Source organism: Furipterus horrens, unplaced genomic scaffold, assembly GCF_987537825.1.
Source record: "Furipterus horrens unplaced genomic scaffold, mFurHor1.1.pri manual_scaffold_3, whole genome shotgun sequence".
Taxonomy (NCBI): domain Eukaryota; kingdom Metazoa; phylum Chordata; class Mammalia; order Chiroptera; family Furipteridae; genus Furipterus; species Furipterus horrens.
In genome coordinates, this window is record NW_028327173.1 from 141,870,134 (window position 1) to 141,884,899 (window position 14,766).

The window sequence follows — 14,766 nt, forward strand, 5'->3', positions numbered from 1 at the left end:
AAAGGCAGAGTGGAGCTGACCGACCTGCTCGGTGCTCACAGAGATGCTTCAAAACTGAGATTATATGGTCTGCTGCCTGAGGATCTGATAGATGTCAGACTGGCTCCCTAACACACCCCCAGAGCCCAGCCCTGTGCCTGGCACCTAACGAGCATCCATTATTTACTCAATAAACAAAATAACTCAAAGTCAGAAAACCTTAGCCATTAGGTACTGACTGCCACTTTCGGCTCTCCATGAAGCTGAGTCTCAGTCCCACCATCTGTAAAATAGGGATAATAATACAGTCCCATTTACTTCACAGTATTATTGTTAAGATCAGAGGCGCCCATATGTGTGAGTTTGTTCTAGTGAGCAAAGGCGTTGTTTTAAAATGCTCTAAATAAAAAAAAAGAAAAAAAATTTCCAACACCAATGCTTGCATACACATTTATTAAGATACAGCCAAGTGAAATGTGTCAACTCCTTTCGAGTACAACCCTCTTTATTGGTGTGTCACAACATCCAAGGGCTGGGTGAATGACATCAGCAAAAATAAGTGCCACCTTTTTATAGACGCGGCCCAAACAAGGCAGCCCAAAGCTTCTTCATTACAAACTGCAAGAAATTTGAGGACATTTCACTCACAGTCTTGCTTCTCATTGTTATTGACATGCATGCTTTGATTTTAATGCTCATTTCAGATCTTCATTTACAAAAAAGTGCCTGTGTTCTAATTTAACAGAAAGTGGAGCTGTGTAAAGTGACAATGCAGTGTCAAAGTAAAGCTGCTTTTCATCCACACTTGTCTAAGTTATAAACATTTTGCCATTCACGGGGGATCTAATAACACATGCAGGTAAGCAATACCAAGGACCAATGGCCAGTGTGTGTCCACCTAGCATCTTCGCTTTACTCTGGGTCCTTATCCTCCTCTGAAAAATGGGGGACCGACTTCTTTGCAACAACATTGTCCAGTCTCTGTCCTTGTAGATATGGGTTGACACTCTGAAACAATATATATGGTTTGGTGTTATACCTGTATATCAGATACAGACATCTCACAAAACAGGTGAATGAGAATCATTTCTGGCATATTGGGTTACCTCTAAGGTAACAACAGTAACTACCACCTAGCAAATGATTACGCCAGTGAACTAACCAATACCTCAGTAGGAGGAGAAATGTTGTCTAACAGTTGTGTCTAACTGTGTCCTTCACACAACTCTAAAGTGCTTATTGGGTGCAATATGCCCCCCTCCTTTTTTTGGCACAGAGATTTGGAGTGAACCAGCTAAAATGCCCTCTCTATTAATGAAATACACAAGCGCCATATGAAAGAGAATTATTATCCTATGGCCTTATTTAGGTGGAAGAGAGAATCTGAAATGCATTAAATTATTTTACAAGAAGTTCCTAAAGATGACAGAGCAGGGCCAAGCTGAAATTAATATTTGCAGACTGGTCACAGGTCATCCTAAAGAGGATTCACCTGAGGCTCTAGCAGTCCTTTCCACCTTCCCTCAGTCAGAAAGAAAAGCTGAAGGAAAAGAGAGGAGGTTATATGTAAGGCTCCATTATGTTTGACTCAAGATTCCGTGGTCTGAAATCTCTTTTATCTTTTCGTATCCTGAATGAGTCAAGGTTTTTCCATTCCTTCTGTAATACATACCTATTCTTTGAGGTTTGGATTTGAACTAATAATTACAGCTGTACAACATAGCCTTTAGCAAGCAGAAAAAATTTTAAAGTTGTGAAATATTAGTTTATGGAAGTCACCTTCCAATAACTGAACAAAAAATGTAAGAAAGAAGCTACAGTTGCAAGTGATTGGCAATCCTGTCAGATACAAAGTCCCCAGGAATGAATGGACACAGTTCATTCATTCACGGTTGTCTCTTGTCTGTGGGACGTGGTTTGTCATGACTCTTTTGGCGGGTGAGCAGACATTCTCCAAAGAGAAACAATGGAACCTGAGTTCAGTATTTGTAAATGTCCTTCCACATTTTGATGGGTAATGAATCATGAAAGTCCCGACTCACCCTGCAAAAATGCTTCATGAACAAGCTGAGAATTACAAAATGTGCAATGTCCTCATAGATCTGAAAAATGTGAACTCACAAAAGACAATACTTTTCTGGGAAGGCATCTTTAAAATATTTAAAATAACCACATACTTTCTATACCAGGAAGATTGTCAACTAGACTGGCCTGGCCTACTCTGGGGAACTATATCAGAATCTTTGGGTAGGTGGTGCAAATGTGAACTGAAAAAGTATATTAAATATCATAAATATTTTGAGTGACTTCTGGTAATAATATTTATTCTGAAAATTCTAATACATTAAAAAATGATATTAAATGTTTGTGATGATCAACATTGGAATAAAGATTGATAAGTTCTTTAAATAAGATAAATAGTAGATCTCAAATATTAACAAGATACATCTTAAAAGTTAAAGAATTTGCAAAGTTATTTACAGGTGAATTAACTTTTTACCCATGAAGCAAGAAGGAATTCAGTTGAAACCGAGCAAGTATAGAAAGTTACATAAAACCACCAGGGGCCCAGTTGTAACTTTGAGGAGAATCCTCTTGGTGAGGCAGTTTTATGGGAGATAGACCTTCTGCCCAGATCCAGAACATGACAAAGATTGGAGGGAAGGGGAAGTAAATTAATGAGAACGTAAAAGAGCAATCAGTTGAACATTTTTGATGAAGATTTAACTATTAGTATTGAATCCTAACTTAGGAGTAATAATAATAATGATACTTGTTTTTAATTATCCTCTGAAGAACTTAAGGCACTTACATATTTATTTTCTCTTTTGGGTGAGAGACTGGCCAGGTTACAAGGTAAACATTAATCCCATTTCATGACTGGAAGAACCATGGGGATCGAATCCTTACTTTTCATGTCATCTGGAAACTCACAACAAATGCTGAGCTTCGTTGGAGAATGCCTTAATTATTCCCAAAAGGAAGCCCATAATTTATATTGATACATGCACACGAGGTGATAAAGTCTTCAATCAAAAATGGCAACACCATCTGAGGCCTGATAACCCACGGGGCAAGCTCTGTTTCCCCAACAGTCCTGAGAGGCTCATGGTTTATGGCATGAGCACAGGTCTTTGCAGATGCCTGAGAATAGAAAGAACTTGATACTCTGGGTCAAAGCGACCCTTATTTTCACAAATTCTGAGCCTTTCCTATGAGGAGGAAATTGAGGCCAAAGTAAAACCTTTATAACATGTGTCCTAGCCAGAATTCTGATTATCTGGTCTCATCACTGACCCTAAATCATGACCCACAGTCATCACTTAAGTCAGGGCAGAAGGGATGGTAAGCCAGGAAGTAGACAATTAAAGCTTCAGGCTACGTTTTTCAGTTTGGGCCCATCACTGGTCTTATTTGGAAATGTCCTTGTTGTGTCATGGACAGATATTCAAGCCATTTTACTGGTAAATTATGTGGATTCCGAGCTCCTAGAATAGAATTTCTTGATGTTCTCTCAAGACCGCATAACACCCTTCGGAACCTTCCTGCCACCAGCTGCCACTGGGAACTGTAATCAACTGAGAAAAACCCCTACTAACCCTGTTAATGTTCCCAAGAAGATCTGTTTCCAGACATGAAAACTGTGTGTCACATAGAAAACTGGTCACGGGATTCCTGCATTTTGTCAGGCAGTATAGGGACCTGGAACTCTCCGTTGCACGGGCCTGAGAATTAGTGGAGTTCAAAAACTCCACACCCCCTAAAGTGCCCTCTGACTGGATTCATCAAAACTCCCAGAATGGCCAGAAGGACCACCGTCCAGGGTCCCAAATTTTGCCAGGATCCTGACACCTGCTATTCCAAATAATCAGTCAGTGGCCTTGGGTATATGATTCGGTTTGTGTACTTCAACAAAAATGGTTACTTTCTGGCAGCACTTTGCTTGCTATGCAATAGCAAGATCTGAACTTTTTCTCTTTCTGTTCAGAAAACGATGGCAGGTGGCCAGGCTCTTCAGTGTAGGAAGGCACTGATGGATTAACAGAGTGGACAAAGATCATTGATTAAGTACAGATGCCATCAAATGCATGAGAAACCCAAAGCAAATCGACTATCAGCTCTCTATGAGGCAATACCGTAGTGGCTAAATGTGAAGTCCCCAGACCATTCCCCCACTGGACAGCCCCGAGATGGTTAGTAAATTCAGAGATCAGCAAACCAATTTAATTGATCTAGTCAATTTTTACATCAACCTGGCCAGGCCAAGAAAAAAGGTATGTAGAAGGACGAGGTTTGTTCATCTCATCTTTTGTCCCCACACGCTTTCAGAATCATGGCCTGGAGCATGCCTGGCATTGCCTCTGTGCATTTATGTAATCGAGGCAGGTGTGTGAGCAGTTTCCCCAGTGGCCTGCAGACCCTCCGAGGAAAACACACCCTCATGGACTCCTTGTGTTTTCCACACCCATACGGAGATGCAATACACAAGTCCTGTGTGCGCAACGGAGGTGACAGAACCACCACACAGCTTGGAGTTGCACTAAAGGTCATGTGTGAAAGCTTGAAAAACCATCCCAGAAACCAAGGGTGGACTCTGGGCATGGCCCTCATCACACAGGACCACTGCTCAGCCCTCCAGTACTGCACGTGAAAGGATGCTGCTATGTTCCAGCAACTGGAGGTTATGGCTTGTCACCTGTCCCACTCAGAAAGCTCTGCACACCCCCAAAACCACCCAGCCAGCTGCCATTACCCTCCGCTTTCGTCTTTGTCCTCCATTTATCTTCTCATACAGGAGTTTCTTGTTCTAGAATGGGAGAAAAGAAAACAAATGAAGAAATATGGACCAGATTTGGTGAATGTCTTTTTTAAAAGCAACCCATGGCGTGTCCCCTGGATATCTGCATACCCTATTGTAGAAACAAAACTGGCTGAAAGGAGTGTCGTGTCCAAAAGACCAGGAGGGAGAAGCTGGCGGTTGTGCAGCTATGAATAAAGTCCTCTGCATGGCCCCGAGGCCCGACAGTGTCCCAGACAATCACATACACAGGAAAGTGTGGCATTCTAAAACCCAGGAAGCATTGGAAACCCATCTCCTCACTTTGAATAGCTGTCGTTTAAAACAAACAATTTTAACTCACTTTACTTTTGTGTCTAACGCCCTTGTTATGAACTGTACATATAAACTGTTCTCTAGAGGAGTGTCTGACTATTAATGACAATCTTCTAGGTAAATAAATGAAGCACTGACTTCTGCAACCTTTCCTCCTATGGCTGAAGTCAGTGCACCCAGTCAAGACAATCGGAAAACCATTTGGTCTATAACATTTTTAATAGACTGAACCTTTTAAAAACTGCCAAAAAAAAAAACCTTTTTGGCAGAAGGCGAGTTATGTTGGGGGGAAAGAACGGGATCTGTTACCACAGTTTGTATAAGTGTTTCCACATATTGCTGTATTTCAAACACATAGGGACTGAAATGAGCTCTAGAATATCAGACACATGCTCAACAGATTTCCCTCCTATTGGGACTGCAAAAGACAGACACGTAATCTGGAGGCACAATGAGAGAAGAGGAACTGGGGGGCTTTACTTGTGTTGTTGTTTTTAATTTGATTTTAATCAGAAGGGAAATCATGTATTAAAAAGGTGATGCATCTTACTCCAAATAAAATACCCTTACATTGATTAAAAAACAAAGGAGATGACAGAGTTTGAACTGAACTGTCTGAATAGTAAGAATCTTTATGGTAGATTTGGAGACAAAAATGACAGATTCCAAGAATGAGCTTCATAATACTCATGTTCATTAGAATCTACCTCACCCACAATTTACAATGCGTATCCCTTGCCCAACCTCAACTATGCAGGGAGCCAGCCAGCGAGGGAAGGAGCCTCCACTGCCAAAAGGCCACACTGGCCACAGCCTATGTCTCATGGTCACTCGAGAAACTGATCAATTTCATATCAGGTGAAGTCTTGCCATTTGCGAGGATGTGGATGGACCTTGAGGGTATTATGCTAAATAAAATAAGTCAGACACAGAGAGACTAATACCATGTGATTTTACTCGTATGTGGAATACAAAAGTATAAATAAATGAATAAACTCATAGAGGCAGACAATGGATGGGTGGTGACCAGGGGGAAGGGGAATAAAGGGAGGGCAAATGGGTAAAGGTGGTCAGGAGGTCAAGTGTAAGGTAATGGATGGAACTAGACTTCTGGTGCTGAACACACTATATATAGTGCATACAATATCCAACTATAACGTTATACACCTGAAACTTAGTGTTGTAAATCCATGTCACCTCAATTAAAAAATACATATGTGCAAATATACATATATATATATGCTATTTATACATGGAGAAAAGGGGAATGTGTCCCCACTCGAGGAATGGGGACATCTCTGTGAGGCTCACTCCTGTCATCTGTAGTTGCCTTTCTGGGATGTAATAATTCCTGATGCACAGAGAATGTCCTGGGAGTATGTGCCAGAGCTGGGAAAGGGGGCTGGGGAAAAGGGGGTGAGGACAGAAACTTTTTCACACACATCTCCATGCTCAGCTGCTTGAGCAGGAGGGAAGGAGTGCACAGGGACCTGAGAGCTGGCACCCTCATGTGGGACAGCCAATCAGTCATGGCGGAGCTCCACCCTGCCACCATCAGGGCAGAGGCAGCATCATTTTAGTTATTCTCCTTTAGAAGGTCATGGGTCAGATTACTCCCATAAGAACCTTCATTCAAAAGGACATGCAAAAGATCTGGCAAGTCTTTCTCTCAAGGATGGTCCCTGTGTTCCCCTAAGGGCCAGGGTTAGGATTAGTAAGATGATGCTGTCCCATGTCTGCATGAAAGTGGCTGGGACATTGCAATTAACCCTGCTTTGTATGGATGCAGTAAAAGCAGGGACTGGCAGGTGTCATGTGGGTAAAAGAAGTCTGAGAAGAAACTAGCTCCTTCTCCTGGCACCCATTCTTTGTCAGTGGGGTGGAGAGGGGCAAGTGGTGGGCCTGCTTCCCATGTGAGTAGCAGGTTCAAGTTCGTAAAGAGGGCTTTCCATTGTGCCATCAGGATTTTGGACAACTGCCCAGACGTTGGTTTCAAATTCTACCCCTAAATGGAACCAGGGAAGCTTCTTGAAGAAATGTCTGATTCCAGGGCTAGGGCAGGGAAAGCACAAGGATGAATGAATTTGGAATACCTAATTGGGCCAAAAAGTTAGAAAGTACTCAAAAAATGATGGGGCATGTTAAAAGGAAAGAGAAGTCAGCTTGTAGAGATGACTATTGGTTAAACTGAGGATGGTTTGAACACCAAAATAAATAATAACAGGCATCAACAAATCCACATTGATATTAAATAGATCGACACAATTTTAGGTAAATAAATAAATAAATAAATAAAGCCAGGGAAACTCTTGCTTAGAGTAGAATGCCAACCAATAAATCTACAAAAACAATAGAAGATCACCATTAAAACTACCTTGGTTATATTTGATTCTGGCGAGGATCGTCAGTAGATACTAAAATTGTTAGTTAAAAGCTTAACAGGGACAAAATATTTATACGGTCTCAAAGTGTCTCCCCACAGATTAATTACTAATTTCAAAAGGAAAAAAATACTAATGTTATACTGGAGAAAACGGGCAGATACTACCTCAACCAGGCTACCACCAATTCTGGGACAAACTGGCCTCATGTGCCTGCTGATGTAAAGCAAGAACATAGAAAGGCCAACAGAACTCCAGCTGGATCCCACAGAAAATGAGAGCAATGCCAGCTGAAGAGCATTCAACTCTTTATACATGTTGAGGTTATAAAAGGCCAGGAAAGGCAGAGAGGGTCCTTGGCTCAGGCTCTGGCCGTGATCAGCAGCTTCTGTTTAAGGAAGAGCCTCTAACTGCCCAAGCTCCACTGAAAAGATGTGATAAGCACTTGTCAAGGAGAAATATTTTCTGTCCATACAATTTTTTCCTAAGTAACACTTGGCAATTTAACGTTCGAAGGAGGAGAGTGACTGACGTCTATAGCAGCCAGCCCTTGGTCATGGCCACTCAGTGCGGTGGGTACACACATTGTGTGAAAGTCCTAGATAGGATTCGATGGGATCACTGTACAGGACACGTTCTGAGTAATGAGCCATGGAAAAGGTAAGAAATTTATGCAGTTTTCAAAGAACTCCTGGAGTCAGTTTGGTTCAAATCCCAGCTCTAACAATCATCAGCTCTGTGGTATTGGGCAGCCTAATGAAACTCCCTAAGCCTGTGTCTTGTCATCTGTAAAATGAGAGTAATAGCGATGGGCAGATTGAATGAGATAATTCATGTAAAGTATTTAACATAGTGTCTGGCACATAATATGTGCTCAATAAATATTACTATCTATTAGCGTATTGCAAAAGACATTACTATTCATCTTTGTATTCCAATCACCTAACACAGGCTTGGAAGGCAATGATGTGCATTTAATAAATGTGTCTTGATGTATTAACAAAGATAAAAATGCAGGAAACAAGCCACTGATATTTATATTGTGAATCACTGCTAAAAACCAAGCTCAGCTCCAGGGAAGCATTATCAGCAAATAAGGAATCAGGGTCTTGTATGCAGTTTCATGTAAAAGATCATTATTTTGTTAACTTAAAGGGTGGTGGAGCTTAAGACAAACTTGAGGCCATCATTCTATATATACACTGAGGAAGGCTTGTGGACCCCAGCTTAGAAAAGAAGACACACTCAATTCACACTTTCATGTGAAGATCAAGTAAACCATGTGTTACTGCTAAGGTGGTAATGAGAAAATAAATGAAAAAAACTTAAGTTTAAACAAACACATGCTCATAGATGATAAAAGGTGTGTGAACATTGATCGTGGTCACAGATCTGTAATAGCGCCTTCCTTTACCTTTAGTCCTAACTCCTGTGGTTGAGCTTCGATATAGACAAAGAGCAGGAATGACTGAGAAAGCAAAGTGGTATTTAGAAAACGGTACAAAGAGGCTGAAGGGTGGTGTTGGCCTTTGGAGTGTTGAGAATGAGTGGAACATAGTGTGAATTGCACGTTCAGAAATCTTTATAGCTGGAATTACTTCTTATGTTTTTTCCTGCCTGTAGTCCCTTCTGCCACCAGAATAAGTTCCTTTATAGAAGTCTTTCATGATTCCAGTCTCCTATTCAAGAACCTATAGATGTTTTCCAATTTCATTCAACATGGTTAAACTCTACTAGTAAGCTTCAAACATGGCTCCTCCACTCCAATTCTCCCTAACATAACTGCTTATGAAAAAAAAAAGAAAAATACAATAATGCATATTGGAGGAAGCAAGATTCACTGGGGGGGGGTGTTGTTGTTTTGTTCTTTTAAGACAGGAAACATGTTCGTGTTGAAGTTTGCATGTTGAATCAACTCAGTGCAATGTCAAAGCAAGACGATGAAAAAATAAAAATGGTCATTAATAAGGGGAGACAGCTCTCTCTAGAACACTGTAAAAGGAAGGGAGAGAGTTTAGTCCTTGAGACTACAAAAGTCCCAGTGAAGTTGGAAGCAAATGTAGCTGCCAGGAAGGAGCTGAGATGGGATGGATAGCTTTAGAAGGGCTTATGCAGTTAGAATATCTTCTCATTCACTCATTCCACAGGTGTATTGACCACCTACTGATACATGAATTAACACTCCCTAGTACTGTATTTTCCACTTTTGTCACATGGCTTCAGCATTTGATTATATAGGCTCAAGCACAGAAACATAAGCGAGATAGACATATCCCTATTCAACTGGGATCTTGTTTGGCTCATTGTTCCAGCCTGTTACAACCATCTTGAATCCCAACTCTGTCATTCAGTGCTAGTTGTTCCAACTTGGTGTCATTTTTTGAGAATCTGGTAAGTATACATTCTATTCTTTCTTATTAGAAACATTTATAAAAATGTGGACATGCAGGATGCCATGTGAAATCTCTCCCTGTTGATGTGGACTCTTTAACAAGCTCCCTTTCAGGGATGTTCTGTTGCCTGGGGTGTATCTCTCCACCGCTTGCAATATAAGATCATAAAAGATCTCATCAAATACTTTGCTGAAGTCCACATGCACTGTGCTCACTATATTTCCCTCATCAAGCTGGCAAGTAAATGAGTAATGCTGGCAACAATTAATTTGACAAAACTTGTTTTTAGCAAACCTGTGCCAAAGGGTCATGATTTCTCTTTCCAAGGACTTATAAACAACTTCCTTAACTGGCAATTATAGATTCTTGCCTGATATTGACAGCAAGTTCACAGCTGCACATTTTGGATTTTTTTTTCCTCTTTCCATAATTCAGAATTACATGCATCTGTTTCTAAGCTTCTGGCATTGTTTTTCCTTAGTTCTGCAGAGATCATTACCCTTAGTCTAGAGATAAAATTTGCAAATTTTCTCAGTATTCTTTAAAAGCAAACAAACAAACAAACATGTATTTCCTGTAAGAGCTGCGTGAAACACTGGTGAGACTTTAGGATGTGTAATGACCCAGACTGGGACAGAATGATAGAAGCCTCCACAGACTGTAGCTGACGTAATAGGATCGGGTCATCAATTCTTTGGATAGGCTGGTACATTGTGGCCTTGAATGTGGTTTGGACTAATTATTACTTAAAGTCCCTTTCAACCAGAGATTTCTGAAAAATCAGCCACTAAGCAACTCTTCTTCTTGCTCCCCATCCATATTGCTCATCTCTGCCATCAGTGCCTTGAGAGCAGCAGAGTAGAAACATCTCCTAGTAACTAAGATTGGACTTACCCACTTGCCCAAGCTTGGGTAGTCGTGTTCTGGATCAAAAAGGTGTTGGTGCAACTGGAATTCTCGACTGAACTCTGCTGTGTCAGGGGTGTTTTCTAGACATCCATCATCCACTGCAAACAGCAAAAGGTTTTTGAGAAACAGCCAAGACAGTTATCATTATCCTAAGGATTAATTTATATAAAACAACTAGACACCCAAAGGTCAGGTTGTATTCACATCTGTCACTCTAAGTCACTTTCCCTATGGGATTTACTCATCCTAAACTTACTTGTCTGCCTACCTGTGACTGAGACTGGCTGGCTGCCCCTTCCCCTTCTGCACACAGCCAATTTCCCAGCTGAGCTTTGCCATGGGATGATGTTATATGCCCAATTTTTGGGCCAATGGAACATGGGCAGAAGTGATGTATTCCACTTCCAGGTCTAGCCCATCAAAACCTCTTATATGAGCCCCACTGCCTGTCCCACACCCGCCTCGTTGCTCTGCTTGCTACATGTGGCCAATCAGGGCAACTGTGGATGTCAAGTACAAAGATGCACAATGGCAGTCTGGGTTGCTGAACCTTCCACCCCCACCGTACCTCACCCACCTTTGGCAGGGCTTCACAGGAGCAGGAAATAAACTCCTATTGTGTTAATTTTTTTATCTGTTATAACAGCCAGTATTTCCTTAACTAATATACTTCCATTCCACATGACTCACTCTGTTTTCCCTTGGGTGAGCTCTTTAGCAACAATTTCAGCTCTTGGAGATTGTACCCTATACAAGAACAACAACCATTACTACATAGTTCTTGAGGTTGTGTATTATGGTGGTGATGGAGTACACTTTGAAGTCAGACAGACTAGAGCTTAGGGTTCCAATTCTGGCTCATAAATGATAGATGGGTTTAGTTCCTTGGAAGAGTTAACTTAGTCTCTCTAAGTCCATTTGTTCACCTAGGAGATGGAAATAATCATGTACTTACCTTATAGGGATGCTATGAGAACTAGAGATGATCATATAAAGGCCTCTGGCACATACTAGCCTTGCTTTTGGCTTTACTTCCTTTCTCACCATTGCTCTTTAAATGACAGTTTATATTATGACTGCTCTTTGAAATAAAGCATGTCTTCCAATCAAACTCAAGAAAGGTCATTGCTCTTCACTGCTGCTGTTTCCTATACCCTATCATTACTAGACACCATGCTCTGAAATGAGTCATTTCTTTCTGTCTCTAGTGTGCTATATAGACAGCCATTTAAATAAGGGACAGTGGAGGGATTGTGAATTTTGTGCAGGGCTAGGGGGGAAAAAGGAGTTCTTTTTCACAGGGATAATGAACCATCAAAGTCAATGCTAAAAGAGATCTCACATAATCGGTCTGGCAGTCTCATCTCCTGAGACAGCTTTAGGCATCCAGTCTCTTAGCTCTTAGCAACAGGAGGCTCTATTGTGGCTTCCCCCACTTTTCACTCAACTATTTATCTAATTTCTTCATCTATAGTAATTAGCCTATAGAAAAGAGAAAGCAAATCAAGAGGATTCTGGTAATCTGCAAAAGGCAGCTTTACAACATTTTTTCATAATTTTACTCAAGTACCTCTGAGGGCCCACCTGAGGGCCCTCCTGAGAGGTAAAGATAAAGCCTTGCACTGGGAATTGAAGGTATCTTGGCCCTGACAGTGCACCTGGAATTCACATCCTACCCTGAGAACGGACTCTCTGAGTTCTGCTGCTCTATCCGGGTGAGGAGCCATGATTCAGAGGAGGGCATGGCATGGGCAGGGGAAGTTCAGGTTTTATTCTTGGATTTCTCAACTGTGCGGTGTCATGGTTCTCAGTGACGCATATCTCAAGCAACTTCCTACATATAAGGACCTCATCTACAAGTGATTTCCTGTTTAGAATGCAAATTATGGTAGAACAAACACTGAGAAGTAAGTTAGCTTCATGAAAAGATAACAAAGGAAATGGCAGATAAATTGGGTTTTTATCCAACTCCTTTAGTCCACTTAGATTGCTATGTGTCAGAACTCCTAAGTACTTCATTACATAGATCTGTACACTATTCCCTCACTTATCGCAGGTATTATGTTCTAGACCCGCCCCCATGACAGGTGAAAATCCGCGAAGTAGGAACCTTACATTTATTTTAGTACTTATATATATTTTAAGGCCTTATAAATCCTTCCCACATACTTATAAACTGTTCCCAGTCCCTTATTAACCTTTCCCACTCCCTTATTAAACTTTTCCACACTTTTACAAACACTATTTATGTTCTTAAACATATTCTACACTCTTAAACCTACATAACAACATATGCATACAGTACTGCAAAATCCGCGATATAGCAAAAATCCACAATAAATAATTAAATATAATATTTTTAAAAATCCCGCGATACCGTGAGGCCATGATAAGTGAACCGCGATATAGAGAGGGACTACTGTATTCTTCTATCAGGGTACCTACATTGCATGTTTTTTAAAGGTATTAACTATGTCTTCATTTTAACGAATGAAGAGGCTGAGGGCCTGGGAAGTACAGTGACTCCTGTAGTGAAGACTACAACTCAGATCACTTGGCTCGAACTCTGCTTCTTTCCATTCTCTGATACTAGTAGTTATCAAACTTTAGTATACCAGAATCATGTGGAAGGCAGGTTAAAATACAGATTGCTGGGTCCTACCCCCAGAGTTTCTGATTTAATAGACCTGGGGTAAGGCCTCAAAGTTTTCATTCCCAACAAGTTTCCAGGTAATGCTGATGATGCTGGTCCTGGAAACACACCTTAAGGACCACTGCACTATAACTACTCCATTTCACCAAATCCCCATGGGGACTGTTGGTCTTCAAAGGAAACCGGTCTTTCTTCCTACCCTCCAACGCCTTACAAGTAAGTAAAATGTAGCAGAAGTGACGTGCTGTGCCGTGATCCTGGTTTTCCTGCAGTCCTGGGCCAGCAACCCCCCACTGGCTGGGCCCCATCCAACTACTCTGATGGTTCCATACCAGGATGGAGGCTCTGTGACCCATGAAAAACAGAGACCTCACCCTAAATGAAAAGAGGAATACCTTTCAGAGAAAGGGTCTTCCAGATACAACCTGAATTGTGTTTAAGAAAAGCTGTAGGGCCAACGCTGTCACAATTTTCAGAGCAAGGCAATTTGTCATTGTGGTTGAGTGCATGGTGCTGGATCAGGTAGACCTGGGTTTGAATCTTGACTCAGTTACTTGCTACGTAGGTAACCTTGGGCATGTTATTCTCTAAGCTTCACTCTCTCTATATAGAGAGTAAGGATAATGAGTACCAACTATTATTATTAGGCTTCGGGAAAGAGACTACTTTAGTACTAAAAGTTAGCAGAACCCCAAAAAGAGAGATGCATTACTTACTAGGGGAAAAGCTAACTATAATCTGGATGCCATTTAATAAGTCCTTAACTCTGTGCTAAGTGCTATGCCAAGTGCTCACACTGATAGTTGCATCTGATTCCCACAACAACCCCCATTTTGCAAATGAGAAAACTAAAGTGCAACATGGTTAATTAACATGTTCAAAGTCACATATTTTGACCTTGGGTTTGAATTCAGGTAGTCCAAGTCTAGGGCAACTATCCTTAACCACCAAGGTAAGATGCTCAAAGGCCAACATAAATGTAGCTACTCACCATTCATTCTCTTTGCATTAGGAAGTAGGAAAGTGGGAAGAATACCCAAGTAGCAAGAGAAGTTTCCACCTTCTTCCTAGCCAACTTCTTATATCACTGCCCTCCCCCCTCAGGCTACCTCCTGGCCCCTAAAGAAACATTTTGGAATAAATTTTAATTAGTTGACACACAGTTGAAATGTTGATTGTCAGGAGAAGAAAGGAAAACAAATGAGCATGAACAGTTCACAGACTAAATAACCAGTTCCAAAGACACAAAAAATGGGCAGCAGTTGTATCACAGAAGAGGGGGAAAGAAAACAACATTTTTCTGCAGAAAAGAGAATCAACTTCCACGTACAAAGAGAG

General features: G+C 41.1%; 1 protein-coding gene across 1 annotated transcript in view; it reads right to left on the reverse strand.

Moving 5' to 3' along the window:
* Positions 1–737: 737 nt before the first annotated feature.
* The window catches only part of SCG5 (secretogranin V), a 54,239-nt gene continuing 40,210 nt past the window's right edge, over positions 738–14,766 (reverse strand). Inside the window, exons 3-5 of the mRNA XM_090270381.1 lie at positions 10,761–10,873; positions 4,733–4,786; positions 738–987 (exon numbers count right to left, since the gene is read on the reverse strand). Coding sequence (XP_090126507.1) covers positions 892–987; positions 4,733–4,786; positions 10,761–10,873 — 263 coding nt within the window. The 3' untranslated portion in view covers positions 738–891. The remainder of the gene's footprint in view (positions 988–4,732; positions 4,787–10,760; positions 10,874–14,766) is intronic.